General features: G+C 46.3%; 1 protein-coding gene across 1 annotated transcript; it reads right to left on the reverse strand.

Annotated features, from left to right (window-relative positions):
* Positions 1-594: 594 nt before the first annotated feature.
* LOC125445230 (alpha-N-acetylneuraminide alpha-2,8-sialyltransferase-like) lies at positions 595-20,178 on the reverse strand. The gene is made up of 7 exons (XM_048518179.1): positions 20,089-20,178; positions 15,118-15,189; positions 13,882-14,037; positions 11,730-11,874; positions 9,994-10,106; positions 5,414-5,500; positions 595-1,344 (listed from the first exon to the last, which is right to left on the reverse strand). Exons 3-7 carry the CDS (start codon positions 14,019-14,021, stop codon positions 885-887), a joined length of 945 nt encoding a protein of 314 aa, XP_048374136.1. The 5' UTR covers positions 14,022-14,037; positions 15,118-15,189; positions 20,089-20,178; the 3' UTR covers positions 595-884.
* Positions 20,179-21,965: the final 1,787 nt, after the last annotated feature.

A 21,965-nucleotide genomic window follows, 5' to 3' on the forward strand; every position in this document is an offset into this window, starting at 1 on the left:
AGAAACATAGATGTTTACAACTAATCGCCTTCCATCATTTACATGCTAATGATTCTAACCCTGTTGGTGTGTTTAAATCATGGAATCATAGGGGCTTTCCGCACTGACAGAGTTGTACTAGTTTCTATCTAGGTTCACTTCAGTGTATCCGCACTGCAACTGAGCTCAACATTGTTTTGTCTCAGTTCCCCCCCCCCCCTCAGAACTGCGACATCCCTGTCGCAGTTATGAACTGCACCTTTCTGCTGGAACAAGGTCGGTACCGCTTCGAAGCTTCGAAGTGCGGACGCATCGAAACGACACCTCATCCGTTCAACCAATCAGGATCCGCTTTTATGGCATGTGCAGAACGGGAGAGTCGTGGTGGGCATGTAACTGTAAACTGTAAACTGTAAAAACTGTAAAAAAAAAGAACGCTCCTGTTTCCCATGGTAACATAAGCTCCAATCACGATCGAGGAGCAAAACAGGCACCAAGATGATCCCGTCCACTTAGCTCGGTTCCAGGGGGCCAAGTAAGTTGCTGTGCGGACAGCCTGGAATCGTCCCCCACTGAAGGGAACCGAGTCGACCTTAGCTCCCTTCTGTAGTGCGGAAAGCCCCATAGAGATGGAAGAGGCCCCGAGCGGGAATTAAGAGGAGGGCATTCCCGTAAGGACGTAGGGCATCTGCAGAAGGCTTCCTGCGGGCCAGCAGCTTCTTGAATCTACAGGGCAAGAGCAGAAATGACATCAAAGTCCAACCCCCTGCAATGCAGGAACACACAATCCAAGCACTCCTGACAGATGGCCATCCAGCCTCTCTGTAAAAACCTCCAAAGGAGGAGACTCCACCACACCAAAGAAGGAGACTCCACCTGACCAAGTTGTCCATTTCCCCTATTTCTCACTGGCACTTGCCTAATCGTAACCGCAGCACCCCCTGGGTGTACATTTTTAAATAGTGTGAGAACTCGTTGCTCATGGCGTGTATGGGCTTGGGCAACGCGTTGTCATAATAGTGGTGAGGTATCATCCGGTTGGCCAGGTCGTGCGGGAAAGGCCAGAAGCCATAGAGGGTGATGCGCTTGCAAAGCTCCAAGGCCATGTTGACGAACATAAAGCCAGAGGAGAGGCGCTGGGGGTGGAAGCTTTGCCCCTTCCAGTATTGTCCCAGAGTGCTGAGGTAGTGAGGATTCAGGAAGTAAGCGTGTCGCCCCATGCCAAAGTCCTCCATGGTATACAGAGCCCGATAAGCGATCTCACTGTGGCCCACAAACGAAAAAGCGGGAATTAAGAGGAGGGCGTTCCCATAAGGACGTAGGGCATCTGCAAAAGGCTTCCTGTGGGCCAGCAGCTTCTTGAATCTGCAGGGCGAGAGCAGAAATGACATCTTTCTTTAGCGCCAAGCCTATATTGGCCTATAAGACGATACAGGTAAAATACAGGAAAAACAAAAACCAGATTTAAAACAATCCCCCAAGAGGATGATAACAAAGAATCTATTGTCGAAGGCTTTCACGGCCTGAATTTTTTTATTTTATTTATTTATAATCAAATTTATATACCGCCCCTCCCCTGAAGGGCTCTGTGTGGTTTCCGGGCTGAATGGCCGTGTTCTAGCAGCATTCTCTCCTGACGTTTCGCCTGCATCTGTGGCTGGCATTTAAACTGTCATCAACTATCTTTAAGAGTGCAATGTCAACATTAGCCCAAATAAACTCAAAAATACACACGTTGCACTCTGGCTGTGTCTAATCTTATATATTAATCTTATATATAATTGAACAACTCAACACTTCTATTTGTATTTACATTTCCTTATTTCTCTGAGAAGGTTCTTAAAAATACAGCATAAGTCTTCCAACTCTTATAACTAAACGGAAGGCAGAGATGGGAGCGGGCAACTCTTAACAGAGAGCCAATATACCCATTAGAAGCCTCAAAGAACTGATGGAAGTTGTTTGAACATACTGGCATACTGAGGAAAACGCACGAAAAACGTTCTATACGCGCGAGACGTTTCTATGTAGAACCTACAGAATTGATACATGGACTATATGGAACTGAAGTTTTGTTTCTGAATAGAGAATTGAATGGACTAAGTGATGATTTATGTTTAGTAATAAGAGTTGGAAGACTTATGCTGTATTTTTAAGAACCTTCTCAGAGAAATAAGGAAATGTAAATACAAATAGAAGTGTTGAATTGTTCAATTATATATAAGATTAATATATAAGATTAGACACAGCCAGAGTGCAACGTGTGTATTTTTGAGTTTATTTGGCATTTAAACTGGCCAGATCCTCTGAAGATGCCAGCCACAGATGCAGGCGAAACGTCAGGAGAGAATGCTGCTAGAACACGGCCATACAGCCCGGAAACCACACAGCACCCAAACAAAGAATCTCTTAATAACTGAGTTGATATGGACATATAGTTTATGACGTTTTAAGCCATTGTATTTAATCATACAAGTTATATGAGAGTCATTCACCGGGCACCAAGCACTTCAGAAGCTTACTTTAGTTGGAAGAAACGAAACTCACGGGGCAGCCCGACACTGAGTTTTTCAGGTGGTTTGGGAAAACAGGGCCCCACCAAGGAGATAAGGAATTAGTAGAAGCTCACAAATGCAGATAAAGGTAAAATGGAAACCAGTAGTTGTTATAGAAACCTTTGACGCAAGGTGTTTTTGACTGAAGTTTCACCAAATATGGGAATGGGCAAGGTGTGGTAAAAGGTGGGATGGGATGACCAGGTCTGTACGTCTTCTTGACTCAAAGCAATGGTCAGAAGACAAGGAGGGATGTTTGTAAGAGGGTATAAATTATGTTACGCAAGCAACAGCCCCTTTGACCCTCCTCCCTGTTGCTAACAGAGGAGAGTTCCCTCTTCTGCGCAGAATTGAATGAAAACAATAAATCTCTGAACACTGAAGAAGCTTTTGGATGGTTATTTTTTGTAACCGGTCAGAGCTTTTGCTCTGTGGACAGGGCCTTGCCCTGTCCCTATCAGAGTGACACAACAAAGTTAAAAAACAGAGCTATCCTTTTTAGGGTGTTATAATTTCTAGTAAAAACTTGGCCACCAATTCACAAACTACAAGATCGGGGTTATTTAGCAAGCATAAGTTCTTTTTAGTATCTGGAATCCTGTCACAGTTCAAGGGATTTGCATATTTTCCCCTAATTCCCTCATATTTAGAGTAATAGACGAGGTAATGGGTTAAAGTTTCCAGTTGATTAGAGTTACAGGAGCAGAATGACATCATTTTTCTTTGCTTGCTAAAGTTGTATGCTTCTGTTTTGATGTTGATAACATGTTGATAACACCTGTATTAGAAGCTCATTAGCACATGTGCCGCCAGAAGAGAATTCTTCCAGGGCCACTAGCCTTATATGTTCTCGATAACACACTGTTTTCTTAAAGTCGCACTTTAGTTCACACAAGTATGAGGCTACTGTGCTAACTTTGTAGTTATCAGAGCAAAGTAACATTTCCTAATTACTGGAGAGCTGACAGAGAAGGCATAAGGCAGTGATGGCGAGACCTTTTCGAGACCAAATTGCAACCCAAATCCCACTTATTTATCGCAAAGGGCCAAACGTGGCAATTTAATCTGAATACTGAGGTTTTAGTTTAGAAAAAATGGTTGGCTCCGAGGCGTGCGTTACTCGGGAGTAAGCTTGGTGGTAGTCGGTGGCTCTGCTTTGAAGGAACCATGCAACTCTTCCAACGTGTGAATCACGACTCTAGGAGGGTTTACTCAGAAACAAGCCCCATTGCCTGCAACCGAGCTTACTCCCAGGTAAAGGATCGTGCTTTAGCTCTTTGCATGAAAATCAGTGGGGTTTCACAGCGCTTAACAGGGTTACCTACACTGCTTCCCCAAAACTAGGTTCAGGTTTAATTCTAATAATCGAGCTCAGCAGCCCAGGCCTGCCTAGATGTGGGAGGGGGGGTTATTTTGTTTGCACGTACCCACAGAGAGGGCTCTGAGTGCCACCTCTGGCACCTGTGCCATAGGTTCGCCACCACTAGCATAAGGGGTTCAAACGTGCACTGTCATGAAGCAAATGGGGTAATCTTGAGCCAATCCCTTACCTCTCAGCCTAGCCTACTTCACAATATTGTTGTGAGGATAAAGTAGACTACTATTTATGCTGTCCTGAGCTATTCGGAGGGGGGTGGAGTAGGATAAAGATCTATGAAAAGGAACTTGTTTACAACCTTTCCCCCGTTCCCAGTCATCTGCTGATGCTGTAGGTATTTTCTTCCCTTCCATTTCTCTGTGGTTCATCACATTTTAGTTTGAGGGAAGGAGGCGGAATTGGACACTACCAATACGATCATGCAATATTTCTCAGCGATAACAAAAGATCAACTGAGCAGTCCCACATGTGCACATATCTGAATGTGGGGCATGCCGCATGTCACATGTGGACAGGTCTTATAGTGTAGGTCAGTGGTGGGATCCAAAAATTTTAGTAACAGGTTCCCATGGTGGTGGGATTCAAACTGTGGCGTAGCGCCAGTGGGGCTGGGCAGGGCACAACGGGGGCGTGGCCGGGCATTCCGGGAGCAGGGCATTCCTGGGCGGGGCTGTGGCAAGGACGCAGCCACTGCGCCGGTCCTTGGGCGGGAAACGAATGCACGCAGGCGCAGGCTGCCACGCACGCCGGTGCACCTCCTGCTAGACTGCTTCAAGTTCTGTGCACTACTGCTGAGAGGAGGGGCGTAACTAAGGCAATAATCACGTGGCAAAATCACCAATTAGTAACCCCCTCTCGGCACACGCAAATAATTAGTAACCTACTCTCGGGAACCTGTGAGAACCTGCTGGATCCCACCTCTGGTGTAGGTACATATGCCTGTTCTCTTTGTTGTGGTTGTTACAGTTCACCAAGGTAGATTTCTCCACTTCAGCCAAGTCACCGTTTTACACACCGTAGTGTAAAAAGAAAAATAGCATATGCCACAAAAATCAACGTTACGGGGGTTCCCAACTTTTTTGGGGCCTGTGGCCACATTTAGAATCCTGACATGGCATGATTGATGCTGCAACAAAATGGCCGCCACCGGAAGCAGATCCAGCCACAAAATAATTGCCACAGCTTAACTTCATGAGCGCAGCACCGATCCTTGTGCTGTGGTGGTAGCGACTGTCGGAGTGGCATTTAAAAACTGCTCAGCCAATCGAATCCCCAATAGTCAAGTTAGAAGGTTTGCTGAGCAAAAGCCCTACCTGGCTCTGCCCATTTCCAAAAAATACTTGCCAGGTACCAGAGAAGATAGCCGTGGTTTTGTGGTGCCTGCTGGAGCACTTTGGGGGGCCCTGCAATATTAAATAAAACTGACCCACGCAGTCCAGTTCCAAAGTCCTGTTACTGTTTGCCAGGGCAGAGCCAGTAAACCTGTGTCTGTTGTCCTTACTTATTCTGAAGAATGCTGGGATTTATTGTAACCAAGTTGGTCTTGGTTCCTACATCTTCAGGCCAGTCCATAGGAGGCAAGTTGAACCTCGTTAGGGAGAAAAAAGAGAGAGTCTGCATTAGTTCTTTTGCGAATGCCCGTTTCCCCTGTCATGTCCTCCAAGAATCATAAAGAAGCGGATACATCTTCCTAGATGGGCAGTTACTTCCCATCTCTGTGGATGTGATCAAACGCATAACACATTCTGGACAGTCGTCTTGAAAGTGACCAATGAACAGTCCTTGTGTTACCCCTTCGTTCTGAGAAAGCTCTTGTGACAAAACCCCTAAAATTTATTAAGACTCTATGACGACTGAGGCTGAGATTAAGCTTGGGAGAGCCACTCTTATCTCACCTCGGTCCTGGGTCCTTTTCCCTCCTAATAACTCCAGACAGCTGATTTCTCAAAGATTTATTGTAAAAGTTCAAAACAAAGAAATAAACATAAATGCTTTTAGAGAAATTGACCAGCTGTATGCTTCTTGTGGATCTCTTGGGACCTCTAGCCAAGAGGTGCTTCTCTTAGCTTAGCCCATGATAGAGTCACCTAGGCTTTGTTCCCTCACTCTCCAAGAAAACTTTTCCCGCTCACCATGAGGTTTCCAAAACCTTTGAAGTTTCATGCTAGCACCTCTGCATAGTTTCCTGTCCCCCCTCCAGGAGATCAAAAGGCAAAGATGCTTTTCACAGTCATATGTGACTTCCCTTTACTGTAGCGATAGCATCTTCCATGACACGCCCCCTTTTGGGATGAAGTCTGTAAACTCCATGTTCACATACTTCCAGCTTCCTATTAATACTGGTTGCATAATATTACATTTTTCTAGCTAATACATAGTTCAGCTAACTATTTTCCATCACACTTTAGAGAGGGAATCTGTAGTCTATCGGCTACATATTTCATCTCTCCATATAGAAAAGATTACATGTGTTACTTCCACATCAGTTGATCTCTAACTAATACAGAGACCTGCTAACTACAATTCATTTCATGCATAACATAGTCCTTATGATAGCATAACAATACAGAATGAAGAAAATCATGTTAACACAAAACACAATTTCAGACTAATACATACCTCCAGACTAATAAGCAATGCAATACTCTTGAGCATTCAGCACAAGCACTCTTTACGGGTTGCAGCGGCTGAGAGCATCAGCCACTACGTTCTCAGACCCTTTGATATGAGAAATTTCAAAGTGGAAATCTTGGAGGCCCAAAGCCCACCGCATAATTCTTGCATTGTTACCTTTCATCCTATCTAGGAATACTAGAGGATTGTGATCAGACTGGACAAAAAAACTTTGTGCCCATCAAATAAGGCTTGAGCTTGTTGAGACACCATACTAGTGCTAAGCATTCTTTCTAATCGCTGTAATTGCATCTCACTCTAGGAAGAAGTTTTCTACTCAAGTACACTACTGGGTGTAATTTTGGTCATCTGACCTTGGTACTGTGAACACCCAACCTCTTCTGAGGCATCAGTTTGAACTATGAAAGGTTTGCTAAAATCAGGTGCTGTTAATATATGTGTATCAATCAGACATTTCTTTAATTGATCAAATGCATTTTGACATTGTGGCGACCACAATACATTGACAGAAGCACTCTTTTTGCATAAGTCAGTCAATGGGGTTGCTATTTGACTGAAATGCGGTATGAATCTGCGGTAAAATCCTGCCATTCCTAGAAAAGTCATGACATCTTTCTGGTGGTAGGTTGAGGCTAATTGCTTAATGCTGGCAACCTTGGTTTAAAGGTTTCAGCTGACCCTTCCTACCGGTGACCTAAGGCCAGGCCTCCATTGCAAACCGGTGGTGGCACTTGTCCGGTCTGGAGTGTAAGGCCTGCTTCTTTCAAGCTGTCAGTACCCATTCTAAGGTGCTCAACATGTTCTTCTCCTAAGTGGAAGATGTAATGGCCACATCATCCTGATAGGCTCTCGTGATAATGTGTAAGCCTTCTCTAGGACCCTATCCATCAGACGCTGGAAATGATTTACTTGCACCTGAGTCCAAACGGCATTTTACAAATTCAAAATGACCAGCAAAACAAACAAATGCACTTTTCTATAGCTTCAGGAGTTAAAAGGCACTTTGAAAGTATCCTTGCTGCAATCAAGTGTGAGATAAACCGTGACTTGCCAGTTCCCATTAGAGCCGATCTATTCTGGGGATTGGATAAGGATCGAGCATTGTGATTTTATTGAGTCTCCTCGAAGTCTACACAGACTCGGTATTCAGGAGAATCATGGTCTGAGACCTTCTTCTTTGGGACAATTACTATAGAGCTCCCCAGTTAGAGGTGCTCTTTCTAATTACTCCATGGTCCAACATCTGTTGGATTTCTTTGGCTACAATCTGTTTCATTGGCTCATTTAGATGGTAAGGCTTAACCTTTATTGGTGCATGATTACCAGTGTCAATGTGATAGGAAATCAGGTTAGTAGAACCTGGCTTACTCGAAAAGATTGTCCCAAATTCAGCCAAGACTCCTGTCAATTGAGCTTGCTGGGGTGCCGTCAGGCTGTCAGAGATTTGCACATCAGCCCAATTCATGCCTTCTCCGAAGTTGGCATCCAGAAACACTTCCTCCCTCCCTCTCTTGCCTGAGAGAAGCAACTGTGACAGGTCGCTCCCTATAGGGTTTCAGTCGGTTGGCATGAACCAATAGCGATCCGCCATCCCCTCCCAACTCTTTAACCCTGTAATTGTCAATGGGGAGTTTCTGTTCAATGGAGAATGGGCCTTCCCATCTCACTCCTAGTTTTTGTACATGATCAACAGATAAAACCCACCCCTTTTGTGTTACACAAAATTCTCTTGGTCTGGCTTTTTTTGTCATAATACATCTTTTGCTTTTGCTGAGCCTGTTGCAGGTTGATCCCTGCTTCTTGCCTGACCGCTTCCAAAGTTTTCCTGAGGTCAGCAAAATACTCAGCCACCATATGACGACTGAGGCTGAGATTAAGCTTGGGAGAGCCACTCTTATCTCACCTCGGTCCTGGGTCCTTTTCCCTCCTAATAACTCCAGACAGCTGATTTCTCAAAGATTTATTGTAAAAGTTCAAAACAAAGAAATAAACATAAATGCTTTTAGAGAAATTGACCAGCTGTATGCTTCTTGTGGATCTCTTGGGACCTCTAGCCAAGAGGTGCTTCTCTTAGCTTAGCCCATGATAGAGTCACCTAGGCTTTGTTCCCTCACTCTCCAAGAAAACTTTTCCCGCTCGCCATGAGGTTTCCAAAACCTTTGAAGTTTCATGCTAGCACCTCTGCATAGTTTCCTGTCCCCCCTCCAGGAGATCAAAAGGCAAAGATGCTTTTCACAGTCATATGTGACTTCCCTTTACTGTAGCGATAGCATCTTCCATGACAGACTCCAAAGTGTCACCGAGCGTGTCTGGGATCTTGGACTACTAGAGATTCCAATAGAATAACCCACTCTTCTGTTCCACATTGGATCACGCTGGCACGCTTAATCCTTTTCAGATCCGTTTTGACCAGCCCATCTATACATTGTGGCAGTTCAGAGTGATTACCTGGCGCTTGATGGAGGCGGGAGTATACTGTATAAGGCTCTGATGGGTGAAAAGCACCTGCTGAGACCTTTCCTTGAACCTGCTAGATGTTTTTAGAAAAGTGGGAATGGCCAGGTAGGACTTTTGCCCAGCCAGGCTTCTAATTGGCCATTCAAGACTTGATTGGCTGTGCAGATTTTTGTTGTTGTTGTTTTGACAGCAGCACAAGGAGCTTCACTGTGTGTCTGAAGGTAAACCACTGCAGCCATTTTATGGCTGGCTCCACCCCCTTCGGCAGCCATTTTGTGGTGGTCATTTTATAAATGTGGCTGTTGTGTCAGACATCCTAAGCTGCCCACAGGCTCAAGAAGGATGGATACCCCTGCTCTAGATATTCCATAGATGAGTAGTAGGGTTTAAAATCTCCTGCATCTCCATTTTAAAGGTTATCTCAGGTACCTGTGTTGGGAAGAATCGTTGCTGTGACCCCAGAGAGCTGTAGTCAACTGGCACAGACCCACACGGTCTTTACAGACCGTGGGGATTGGCTGAATCTTAGGCACATTTGTAAAGAAGAAGAAGAAGAAGAAGAAGAAGAAGAAGAAGAAGAAGAAGAAGAAGAAGAAGAAGAAGAAGAGGAGGAGGAGGAGGAGGAGGAGGAGGAGGAGGAGGAGTTTGGATTTATATCCCCCCTTTCTCTCCTGCAGGAGACTCAAAGGGGCTGACAATCTCCTTGCCCTTCCCCCCTCAGAACAAACACCTTGTGAGGTAGGTGGGGCTGAGAGAGCTCCTCGAAGCTGTGACTAGCCCAAGGTCACCCAGCTGGCGTGTGTGGGAGTGAACAGGCTAATCTGAATTCCCCAGATAAGCCTCCACAGTTCAGGCGGCAGAGCCGGGAATCAAACCCGGTTCCTCCAGATTAGATACACGAGTTCTTAACCTCGCTACGCCACTGGCTACAGACCCAACCTATAATGAAACCCCTCTCAAAGTGTCGGTGAGCATCCCCCAAAGAGTTACCTGACTATTAGATCCGCCCGGTCAATTTCCTGCCCACAGCTGCTGTTCCGGAGGATCCCTCCATTGCCCACAATCGAACACTGGTCATACAGAATGGCAGGGATGGGCGATCTCTTCAGGTTTTCAAAAGGGAAGAAGAATATTTAAAAATGTTTACATGCACAGAGCGGAGACAGCTGGCCCAAATCATGTATTCCTGTCAAATGGGGGTCTTTCCTGCCGTCTACCCCTATTAGTAGACCTTGGTTTTAGAGGGAGGTTGGTTAGTCCCATCCTTTTTCAAGTAACTAGGTTAGCTGAAAGACAGCAAGCCACCAACTCCCAGGAATGGGCATGCAAACCTCCTGCTCATTGGGGTGGTTTCTGGAAAGTCAGAGAAACCCAATGAAGAAGAAAAGAAGAAAGAGAGTATGGATGTATACTCCACCTTTCTCTCCTATAAGGAGAGGCAAGGTGGCTGACAAGCTCCTTTCCCTTCTTCTCCATGCAACAGACACCTTGTGAAGTCGGTGGGGCTGAGAGAATTCAGAGAGACCTGTGACTAGCCCAAGGTCACCCAGCTGGCGTGTGTTGGAGTGCACAAGCTAATCTGGTTTATCAGATAAGCCTCCACAGCTCAAGCGGCAGAGCGGGGAAGCAAACCTGGTTCTCCAGATTAGAATCCACAAGCTCTTAACCACCACACCACGCTGGCCGACGGTTCAAAGTATTCCTCTCATTCCCAGTGTGGATCAAAAACAAACGGGATATTCTGCCACTATATTGAAGGAATGAACTTTTAAAGTCTCCTTTTTAACCGGTACGACGTTTCATCTCAGGTTTGCTTTACAGGGGCCACAGACCCCAATGTATCATGCAATGTACATAAGAACATAAGAACATAAGAACGAGCCAGCTGGATCAGACCAGAGTCCATCTAGTCCAGCTCTCTGCTACTCGCAGTGGCCCCCCAGGTGCCTTTGGGAGTTCACATGTAGGATGTGAAAGCAATGGTCTTCTGCGGCTGTTGCTCCCGATCACCTGGTCTGTTAAGGCATTTGCAATCTCAGATCAAAGAGGATCAAGATTGGTAGCCATAAATCGACTTCTTCTCCATAAATCTGTCCAAGCCCCTTTTAAAGCTATCCAGGTTAGTGGCCATCACCCCCTCCTGTGGCAGCATATTCCAAACACCAATCACACGTTGCGTGAAGAAGTGTTTCCTTTTATTAGTCCTAATGCTTCCCCCCAGCATTTTCAATGGATGCCCCCTGGTTCTAGTATTGTGAGAAAGAGAGAAAAATTTCTCTCTGTCAACCTTTTCTACCCCATGCATAATTTTATAGACTTCAATCATATCCCCCCTCAGCCGCCTCCTCTCCAAACTAAAGAGTCCCAAACGCTGCAGCCTTTCCTCATAGGGAAGGTGCTCCAGTCCCTCAATCATCCTCGTTGCCCTTCTCTGCACTTTTTCTATCTCCTCGATATCCTTTTTGAGATGCGGCGACCAGAACTGGACACAGGACTCCACGTGCGGTCGCACCACGGCTTTATATAAGGGCATGACAATCCTTGCAGTTTTATTCTCAATGCCTTTCCTAACGATCCCCTAATGATCCTAATGTGGTGCGACCTTCATTGGAGAAGCCAAGACATCCATCACGGTGGATCGGCTTGTGTACAATCTCTGCCCCAACTCTTACCAGACACATCCCTAAAGCAAAATAAGTAGGACCCATACAATCCTCATCTCCCACCTCTTGCAGCAGCTCCATCAGTTGAGTGTTCACTGGCAGTTTTCTGCCTTTCTGCCCATCTAAAAGGATGTCCGACCCCTCAGGTGTGTTTTCCTTGGTGACTGCTAGCCAGAAGGAAGCGTTGCAGCATTCCCCCAGTTCTGTCCTGCAAGGGGAAGGGAGGTAGGTTATGAATAACTGGAAAGGTACTGACAATCAGCTGGTCATTGATGGGGAAGAACCAGTGGTGGGATCCAAAAATTTTAGTAACAGGTTCCCATGGTGGTGGGATTCAAACAGTGGCGTAGCGCCAATGGGGCTGGGCGGGGCACGACGGGGGCCTGGCCGGGCATTCCAGGGGCGGGGCATTAATAATTTCTCTGTTACTGTAAAAAACTCTTACTGTAAAAAAAAAGTTCCTAATTTCCAGCTGGTATCTTTCTGTCCATAATTTAAACTCATTATAGCAAGTGGCGTAGTGGCTAAGAGCAGTGGCTAAGAGCAGATGCACTCTGATCTGGAGGAACAGGGTTTGATTCCCAGCTCTGCCGCTTGAGTTGTGGAGGCTTATCTGGGGAATTCAGATTAGCCTGTGCACTCCCACAGATGCCAGCTGGGTGACCTTGGGCTAGTCACAGCTTTGCGGAGCTCTCTCAGCCCCACCAACCTCACAGGGTGTTTGTTGTGAGGGGGGAAGGGCAAGGTGATTGTAAGCCCCTTTGAGTCTCCTACAGGAGAGAAAGGGGGGATGTAAATCCAAACTCTTCTTCTAGCCAACCAGATCTGCCAAATCAACCCAGGCTATCCATGGGGTGTCGCAGTCAGATCGCCCCCACATTCTTTGCATTGCAAGTAGAAAACAATTTTCTAGGGATCTTCTTCTTCTTCTTCTTCTTCTTCTTCTTCTTCTTCTTCTTCTTCTTCTTCTTCTATCGTCTACTGCCAACAGAAACAATTACTTCTCCTCTAATTGACTGCCTGTCAAACACTTAATACTTTCAAAGGCTTAATTTTGTTTCTAGAAATCAAAAGAAGGATATTTTCCTTAAACAAGGAACTTGACCATATTTCTGAAACATGTTTTTAAAACAGCCCAACCGGGAGAATTATCCCGTTTTCTACCTTCGCTAACCGGCCACATAGGAAACAACAGGACTTTATGATTTTGGGACCTAATGGAATTTCTAACGGAAAAGCAGACCCAATTAGTAACCCCCTCTCGGCACACACAAATAATTAGTAACCCACTCTCGGGAACTGGTGAGAACCTTCTGGATCCCACCTCTGAGTATAACCCACTGGTTTGGATACTGCAGAGGATGGTTCCCCAACGTTGTGTTCAGGGGCACCAGACATCTTTCCCGACGCCTGCAAAGTGTTTTTAGAAATTTGGTGGGACCAGGTAGGGTTTTTGTGTAACAGGCTTCTTGAGTTGACAGAAAACTCTCAAGACATCAGAACAAAGAGATGAGATACGGAGGAACACTCTCTCAGACTCCGCGTTATAAATGACACCAAAATTTCACATTCTCACCATGCTAAAAAAAATCCCCACTTCAGTTTTTCTCTAACTTGTAGAAGTTGACCCTGCAAGCATTTCCATGCCATTTCCAGTTTCTTTGTGATATAGTTCCCCCTTTATATGCACCATTATACTGTTTTTGCAACAGTGGCATTTAAGAAAAAGATTTTTAAAACATTTTTTTAAAAAAAGAATCAGGAAGATCGCCAAGGAAGAAGAAGAGTTTGGATTTATACCCCACCTTTCTCTCCTGTAAGGAGACTCAAGGTGGCTTACAAGCTCCTTTCCCTTCTTCTCCTCACAACAGACACCTGGTGAGGCAGGTGGGGCTGAGAGAGTCCTGAGAGAACTGTGACTAGCCTGAGGTCACCCAGCATGAATGTAGGAGTGCGGAAGCACATCTAGTTCACCAGATAAGCCTCCACCACTCAGGTGGAGCAGTGTGGAATCAAACCTGGTTCTCCAGATTAGAATCCACCTGCTCTTAACCACTACACCACTGTGGCTGGAGACTGGGTGAAACTAAAAGGCCTGCAGCAACGTATGAAAACACAGATGAAGAAAGGAGATTAGTTGACACCAAGTCAGCTCCACTGGGAATTTTACAGTTTGCTTCTGCGTTCTTCTCTCTGAGCAGGTAAATGGTCCCACCTGTACTGGGCCAGTGCAGTGACATTGGGCTGCCAAGGGCATTCTTGTGTCAGCAGCAGGTGCTCCAAAATCTTTCTGTCCTCTTTCTGCACAGGCGATTTCTCGACCATACGAATCAGCTTCTCATCGCTCGCCATCATGTGAAGGAGCGCACTCCTAGCAGCAAACAGGAGCAAAAAAAGGGACACCTACTCGAACAGTGGTGGCGAACCTATGGCACGGGTGCCAGAGGTGGCACTCAGAGCCCTTTCTGTGGGCACGCGTGCACAGAGTTCATCATGTGGGGGGGTGGAAAATCAACCCCACACACACACACACACACACACACACATCTAGGTTGGCCTGGGCACAATCCTTTACCTGGGAGTAAGCTCGGTTGCTGGCAATGGGGCTTGCTTCTGAGTAAACCCTCCTAAGGTCGTGATTCACCCATTCGAAGCGCTGCACGGTTGCTTCACCAAGCTTACTCCCGAGTAACGCACGCCTCGGAGCCAACTGTTTTTTCTAAACTAAAACCTCAGTATTCAGGTTAAATTGCCGTGTTGGCACTTTGTGATAAATAAGTGGGTTTTGGGTTGCAATTTGGGCACTCAGTCTCAAAAAGGTTCGCCATCACTGTACTAGAATCACAGAGTTGGAAGAGACCCCGAGGGCCATCAAGACCAACCCCCTGCAATGCAGGAACACACAATTAAAGCGCTCCTGATAGGTGGCCATCCAACCTCTCTTTAAAAACCTCCACACTCTGAGGTAGTGCATTGCACTGTCGAACAGCCCTTACTGTTAGGAAGTTCTTCCTAATGTTTTGGTGGAACCTCTTTTCCTTCACCTTGAATCCATACTAGGACTGATGGATCCTGAAAGAGTTGCATGGAGCTGATTTTCTCATTCAGATCTCGGAACTGCCCAAATGCCAACCTTCTAGTGCTTACGGCCTCCTCTTTTCATTTAGCTTTTCACATTATCAGTCAGTCACATATACAAAACCTCTAAAATACGCTGTGATTCTTGCCAAAAGTCACAGAGCCACAATCCAAAATGGCGGCCAAGGGAGGAGCTCTCAATTTCTCCTGCTGAACCAAACCACCAGCCACTGATTCTTTGGGCCAAAGTTCTTCACCACCGACCAGGGTGACGGTCCCCACTTAGCTAGTAACCATCAATATTACTTGATGAGCCCAGCCTTGGTTGCGAGAAAGGCATGTATACGAATAAAGATATTTAATAGATACTCACTTTTCCAGCAGATTTCCAGTCCCAAGGAGCCCTTTCAGTTTCCGGCACTTTGCCTGCGATAAAACCTGGTCTCTGGAAAAGTCATCCATAAAGAAAAAGATAACATACTTCATAGCTCTTAGCCAGTTCACACTCCACTGAACACCTCCAGCACACATATATACATTATGGGTTGTTTTCTTTAATTTAAGCAGCTATATAGACCTGCTCATCAGCTAAGGTGAACATTAGAAGTCTTAGTTAGTGTCCCCCAGTGGCGGGATCCAAAAATTTTAGTAACAGGTTCCCTCGCCAGCCCCGCCTGAGCAAAGGGGGCAGTGGCGTACCTAGGCAAACCTGAGCCCTGGGCAAAACCTGAGTTGGATGCCCCCCCATGGGCAGCCACCCCACCATGACCCCAAATTTTTTTTTGCGCCAGGTCATTTCTAAATCATCATCACATTACAGAAAATGCCCCAACTCACAAATCTGAACACAGCAATGGTGAAACACACAGGTTCTTTGATTGGTGAGATAAAAGGTACGAAAGGCTAAGAATCAATGAATTGCAGTACCCGAAAGGGATTAACCCAGTTCAGGGAGTTACATTATTAGTCGCCATTGCCATATGGAACCTTCACGTTCAAAGGCAGGATGCCTCTCGGGGAGGCGAGGGCGTGGAGGTGGAAAAGCGGACCCAATTAGTAACCCCCTCTCGGCACACACCAATAATTAGTAACCCACTCTCGGGAACTGGTGAGAACCTGCTGGATCCCACCTCTGGTTTTAACTATTATGTGTGGACACGATGATGGTTTAATGCACTGTGGGTATTAGGGCTGCCAAACGCCAGGGCCTTGTCCTTCCCAGGCCCTGTCTCCAAATCTCCACAGGTTTCCCGACCTGGATCTAGCAACCGTACCCTCCCATCACCTGCTGGGGGTCAGGGGGGCACTTGGCAGTCCTAATATAATACATCCATAGGTTGCCAACTTCCAGGACCGACCCTGCTTCTGAAATCAAGCTGCACAGACCCTCCAACTTGGGGCATCTACCTTAATAGCCCCGTGTAATTATTTCTTTCACGTTTATGTAGCTAACCAAATCTGTTTCAGTCGAATATATGAAAATGTTTCAGTTTAATGAATGAAAAGGTGGCCGTTACGGCAGCTGCGATTCTGATTGTTTGTCAGCTTAGGGTGTTGGCACGCAACGGCTGTGTGCTCATGGTGAGTGGTGAGTGGTGAGTGGCTCGCACAAATAGTGCCTTCGTGCGTGCCAGTCAGGGATATATTTCTTACCCTTTTACCTCAACGTGGCTTCATAAAAAAGTTGCCATCCAATCTGCACGACAATTTGCCCAGTTTACAAAGCCAGGACCTCCCTTTGGCATCTGGTTGGCATGGTTCTCCAGGAACGACTGGGCTTTCCCGTGCCCTGGGAAAGCTTTTGCCACACTGGGCAACTTAAAATTTTGGCCCCAGGTTTGGGAAAGCACACAGCTCTCTAGGGTTGCTAAATCTAGGGTGGGGAATTTCTAGAGGTTGGGAGGTACAGCCTGTGGAGGGTTGGGGTCCTCAGAGGGGCAGGATGCCATCGAGACCACCTCAAAAGCAGCCATGTTATCTAGGGCCCCTTCCGCACACGCAAAATAATGCGTTTTCAAACCACTTTCACAACTGTTTGCTAGTGGATTTTGCCATTCCGCACAGCTTCAAAGAGCACTGAAAGCAGTTGGAAAGTGCATTATTCTGCATGAGCCTAGGGGAATAGCCTAGGGCATAGGTGTCAAACTCGTGGCCCTCCAGATGTTATGGACTACAGTTCCCATCATCCCCTGCCAGCCTGATGCTGTCATTTTGATGCTGGCAGGGGATGATGGGAATTGTAGTCCATAACATCTGGAGGGCCACAAGTTTGACACCTGTGGCCGAGGGGAATGAGCCTAGGGGAATAGATCTCTGTTGTTAGCTGTCCCCACTTTAAGTTGGGGGAATTATTTATTTTATTCACTTTATGTTATTAAGTTTCTACACTGCCCCTCCCCTCGCAGGCTTGGGGAGGTTTCCAACATAATATACACATAATAAGTACAACACTATAAATACCCACTATTAATTAAAATGTTTAAAATCTAGAATCAAAGCGTTGGAAGAGACCCCAGGGGCTTCCATTCCCCTGACATGCAGGAACACACAAAGCACTCCTGTCAGATGGCCATCATAAGAACATAAGAACAAGCCAGCTGGATCAGACCAGAGTCCATCTAGTCCAGCACTCTGCTACTCGCAGTGGCCCACCAGGTGCCATTGGGAGCTCACGTGCAGGATGTGAAAGCAAGGGCCTTCTGCGGCTGTTGCTCCCGAGCACCTGGACTGTTAAGGCATTTGCAATCTCAGATCAAAGAGGATCAAGATGGGTAGCCATAGATCGACTTCTCCTCCATAAATCTGTCCAAGCCCTTTTTAAAGCTATCCAGGTTAGTGGCCATCACCCCCTCCTGTGGCAGCATATTCCAAACACCAATCACACGTTGCGTGAAGAAGTGTTTCCTTCTCTGTTAAGAATGGGTCAAAAGCCCTGCCCTCAAGGCAATGGCCGGTTATGAATAACCACCCCAAAGCTTCTTCAGTGTTCAGAAATTTATTGTTTTCTTTCAATTCTACGCAGAAGAGGGGACTCTCCTCTGTCAAGCAGGACAGAGAGGAGGTTCGGAGTGCTGCCGTCTGTGTAACATAATTTATAGCTGTAAAAACATACCTCCTTGTCTTTTGCTCGTTGGTTTGAGTCAAGAAGACGTACAGACCTGGTCATTTCATCCCACCTCTTATACACCTTGCCCACTCCCATTTTTGGTGAAACTTAAGTCAAAAACACCTTGCGTAAAAGGTTTCTATAACAACTACTGGTTTCTATCCCAGCTAAGATTTTACTTCATCTTTATCTGTATTGGTGAGCTTCTGCTAACTTCTTATCTCTACTGAGGGGCCCTATTTTCCCAAATCAAAGCTCAGTGTCAGGCTGCTCTATGAGTTTCGTTTCTTCCAACGAAAGTAAATTTTTGAAGTGCTTGGTGCCCCGTGAATGACACTCGTATAACTTATATGATTAAATACAATGGCTTAAAACATTATAAGCTTAGCATATTCATATCAACTCTGAGGTAGCGCATTTCACTGTCAAACAGTCCTTACTGTCAGGAAGTTTTTCCTGATGTTCAAATGGAATCTCTTTTCCTTCACCTTGAACCCATGACTCCTGGTCCTCGTCTGTGGAGCCGCAGAAAACAAGCTTGCTCCCTCACCAACATGGCATCCCTTCAAATATCTAAACACGGCTATTGTGTCACTATACACTATACACAGGCTGACCAGATGTCCCGCTTTTGGCGGGACAGTCCCGCCTTCAAACAATTTGTCCCGCATCCCGCGGGCTATTTCAATTGTCCCGCTTTTTGGGAGGCTGCCGCACTGCCTTCTGGGGCGGGAAACAAGGCGGGAAACGGCAGCGCCCCAGAAGGCAGTGTGCTCCTGCGGCTGCGCGCGCGCGTAGCCGCCTACCCCCGTCCCAGTTCACAAAGGTGACCATCCGGTCACCTTAACTATACATCTACTCAAAAACAAAATGACAAAAAGATCCACTTGCACCATGCCCCACTAAATCTTAATAAATGGCAGATAAAACAGAACCTGTTGTCTAAAAAGGAAGGGGTCAAGAGGGACAAAGCGAGAGTTTAACAAGACGGGGAAATTTGAGATCTCCTGCCTATGTTTACAGGGATAATCCTGGGAGGAAACACTCAAGTGAGTAGCCCGCCGTAAAACTAATAATTGCATTTTATTAATAAAATAACGAAAAGCATGGAATATATATTTTACTCCTTGAACATGTACACACAAGTACTCAAGAGCTGACTAAGAGAGAAAGGGGGAAGTTGGATAGGTTTCAAGGAAAGGTGATAGTCGCCCGTTTTGCAAAGGAGGGGTCTAGCCAAAGCAGTAGGTGAAAGGGAAAAGGAGTCCATGTGAACGTGGGGATGTGAGCAGGGATACACACACACACACACACACACACACACACACACACACACACACACACACACACACACACAGAGTGAATGGCCACCAGAGTAATATTTATAATCAGAAATGGGCTCCAACTCAGTAGGCATAAGTTGGCAAGAAAGGTCAGAGATGAAGAACTGTGCTTTTCTACAGTTCGAACGATACAACAGGAGAGCCTAGATGAGTTGTCAGGGTCCAAGAGAATGCCTGGACAATTCTCCTGGTTATATGATGGTCCAAACGAAGGTTGGAATGAGTGCAAGTTTTCCACCTGAATACTGAGTAATTGTGTGGGAGCGCTGATTCAACCACCTTTAACACTCAAGACAGAGACAGACCTGACGTCTCTGAGAAAACTCCATTTTGAGTTTCAGTTCCTGTTCCCTGTGTGACTTAGGGCACCCTATAGCCAGTTTGGGGTCTGGGAATTCTCCTGAACCCACCTATAGGTTGGCAGCCTTGCCCTCCCTAAAGCCAAATTGACAAATGGCACTTTAAAATATTTCTCTGAGTCTCCTTCACCATCAGTGGACATATACGGAAGCCAAAACACAGAGTTTTAAGCGTTATTGTACCAAATTTTCAAATCAACTGCTGGCCACGCTGGAAGGTGGATTTCAACCTTCTTATGCTTGAGTAGCTATCAGTCTCCCAATCCGTCCCACCAGGAATTCTGCTTTTATCTCTGCAAAAAAAAAATCCTGCAATTATAGGTCCGCACATATTTCATGGCAGAGTAGGAACTGGAATTCAGGTCTTTCGGATCCCAGTTGGAGACTGTAGCCACCACGCCAGATTGGCTCAAGCACTTGGTGGAATTTGGTCCTTGCAACTGGGAGTCCCCCTGTGACTCAGTTGAGCACCGAGCACCCACAGCCAAGATGGTCCACCAGCCCCGGCCCCATTGCAACAAAGCTACGCGACTCACCTCTTTGTCCTCAGCAGCAACGAAAGAGTGAGGCTGAGGAAAAAGATCACCCCGATGCCCAGGGTGACGTTTCTTTTCCCAAGTCGCAAGTCAAGGTACATAGCGAAGAAACTGACAGCCCGGAGTCTCGCTGCTGGGTTTCTTGGATCGTGGACTTTCCTCTGCCTAGCTGCTTTGCATGCTGCTTCTTGTCTCCAAAGTTACCTCAAGGACTCTGCCTAATAAAGAAACTCCGCCTCTATAACAAGACTTCCTTCTTCACTTGTGGTCCTCAAAAAATGTCACGCATTCCAGAAACACCCATCTAACACATACAGTGACACTGCGTGTGGCCTTATTGGTGTGGACTTACGGATTGGTGTGATGCTACTGATGGAACCTATGGAAATGATCTTGGACTAGTCCCGTGGTGGCGAACCTTTGGCACTCCAGATGTTATGGACTACAATTCCCATCAGCCCCTGCCAGCATGGCAGCAGGGGCTGATGGGAATTATAGCCCATAACATCTGGAGTGCCAAAGGTTCACCACAACTGATCTAGTCCATCACCTTCTTTCTAACAGCCGCCAATCAAAGGCCCCCAGGAATCTCACAAGGCTAACTTAAAAGATGCAGGCAAGCCATCTCCGGTTCCCTCCAATTTTGACTCATTCACAGCCTTCCTGGAAACCTGAATTATCGCCCTGAAGCCTGTATTTACTAACCTTCAAGTTTAGAGTGACGCCAGCTAAGTAGAGAAGTAATGTTAGCAGTAGCGTAGGAGGTTAAGAGCTCGTGTATCTAATCTGGAGGAACCAGGTTTGGTTCCCCACTCTGCCGCCTGAGCTGTGGAGGCTTCTCTGGGGAATTCAGGTTAGCCTGTGCACTCCCACACACGCCAGCTGGGTGACCTTGGGCTAGTCCCAGCTTCTCGGAGCTCTCTCAGCCCCACCTACCTCACAGGGTGTTTGTTGTGAGGAGGGAAGGGCAAGGAGATTGTCAGCCCCTTTGAGTCTCCTAAAGGAGAGAAAGGGGGGACATAAATCCAAACTCTTCTTCTTCTTCTTCTTGAAGCCTGTATTTACTAACCTTCAAGTTTAGCGTGACGCCAGCTAAGAAGAGAAGTTGTGTTTAGCTTTATATCCCCATCCCCCCTTCTCTCCTGTAAAGAGATTCAAGGCAGCTAACTCTTCCTCTCCCCACAACAGACATCTTGTGAGGTAGGTGGGGCTGAGAGAGTTCTGAAGCCCAGCAGCTTCCTGTGTAGGAAATGAAGCTGGTTCACCAGATAAGAGTCCTCTGCTCATATGGAGGAGTGGGGAATCAAACTTGGTTGTCCAGGTTAGTGTCCACCTGCTCTTAACCACGAAACCAGGCTGGCTTTCATGCAACAGACTATGCAACAGAGTTACATTATGCTACTTACCTTCAGGTGGAGCAAGCTCGTTCCCCTGGTCATAGCATCTACTGTTTTTTTCAAGTACAAAGGAATATTATGAGCTGGAATCCATGACCTGCAGCCTGAAGGAGTTTGAGTAGAGATAGGACCTCCGTCAGGTACAATACCATAGAGTCTTCCCTTTAAAGCAGCCCTTTTCTCCAGGTTAAGTGATCTCTATTGTCTAGAGATCAGTTCTAATTCCAAAAGATCTCTGGGCCCCACAGGGTTCCATGAACCTTCTTCTCTTCCTCCCCTTTTGTCATCCCAATTTACATTTCAATTGGTTGTCCATTGTCTCAGCCATTGATGTTCTTAACCCTAGATAGTCCACAGCAGTAGTGCAAAGTGTCAGCAAGTCACAGGCGACTTGGTAGGGTTTTCAAGGCAAAAGATGGACAAAGGTAGTTTGCCATTGGCTGCCGCCACATAATGTCACTGGATTTCTTTGGTGGGCTG

The sequence above is a fragment of the Sphaerodactylus townsendi genome, linkage group LG15, assembly GCF_021028975.2.
Source record: "Sphaerodactylus townsendi isolate TG3544 linkage group LG15, MPM_Stown_v2.3, whole genome shotgun sequence".
Lineage (NCBI taxonomy): Eukaryota > Metazoa > Chordata > Lepidosauria > Squamata > Sphaerodactylidae > Sphaerodactylus > Sphaerodactylus townsendi.

Excerpts from the sequence above, each read along its gene's own strand:
- LOC125445230 (XM_048518179.1), bottom strand. The coding sequence starts at position 14,021 with ATGATGGCGAGCGATGAGAAGCTGATTCGTATGGTCGAGAAATCGCCT. Across the intron at positions 10,107-11,729 it reads TGATGGAGCTGCTGCAAGAG|AGATCGCCCATCCCTGCCAT; the intron begins GTGGGAGATGAG and ends GAAAACCTGAAG. Across the intron at positions 1,345-5,413 it reads CCCAGCATTCTTCAGAATAA|ATTCAAGAAGCTGCTGGCCC; the intron begins GTAAGGACAACA and ends CTCGCCCTGCAG.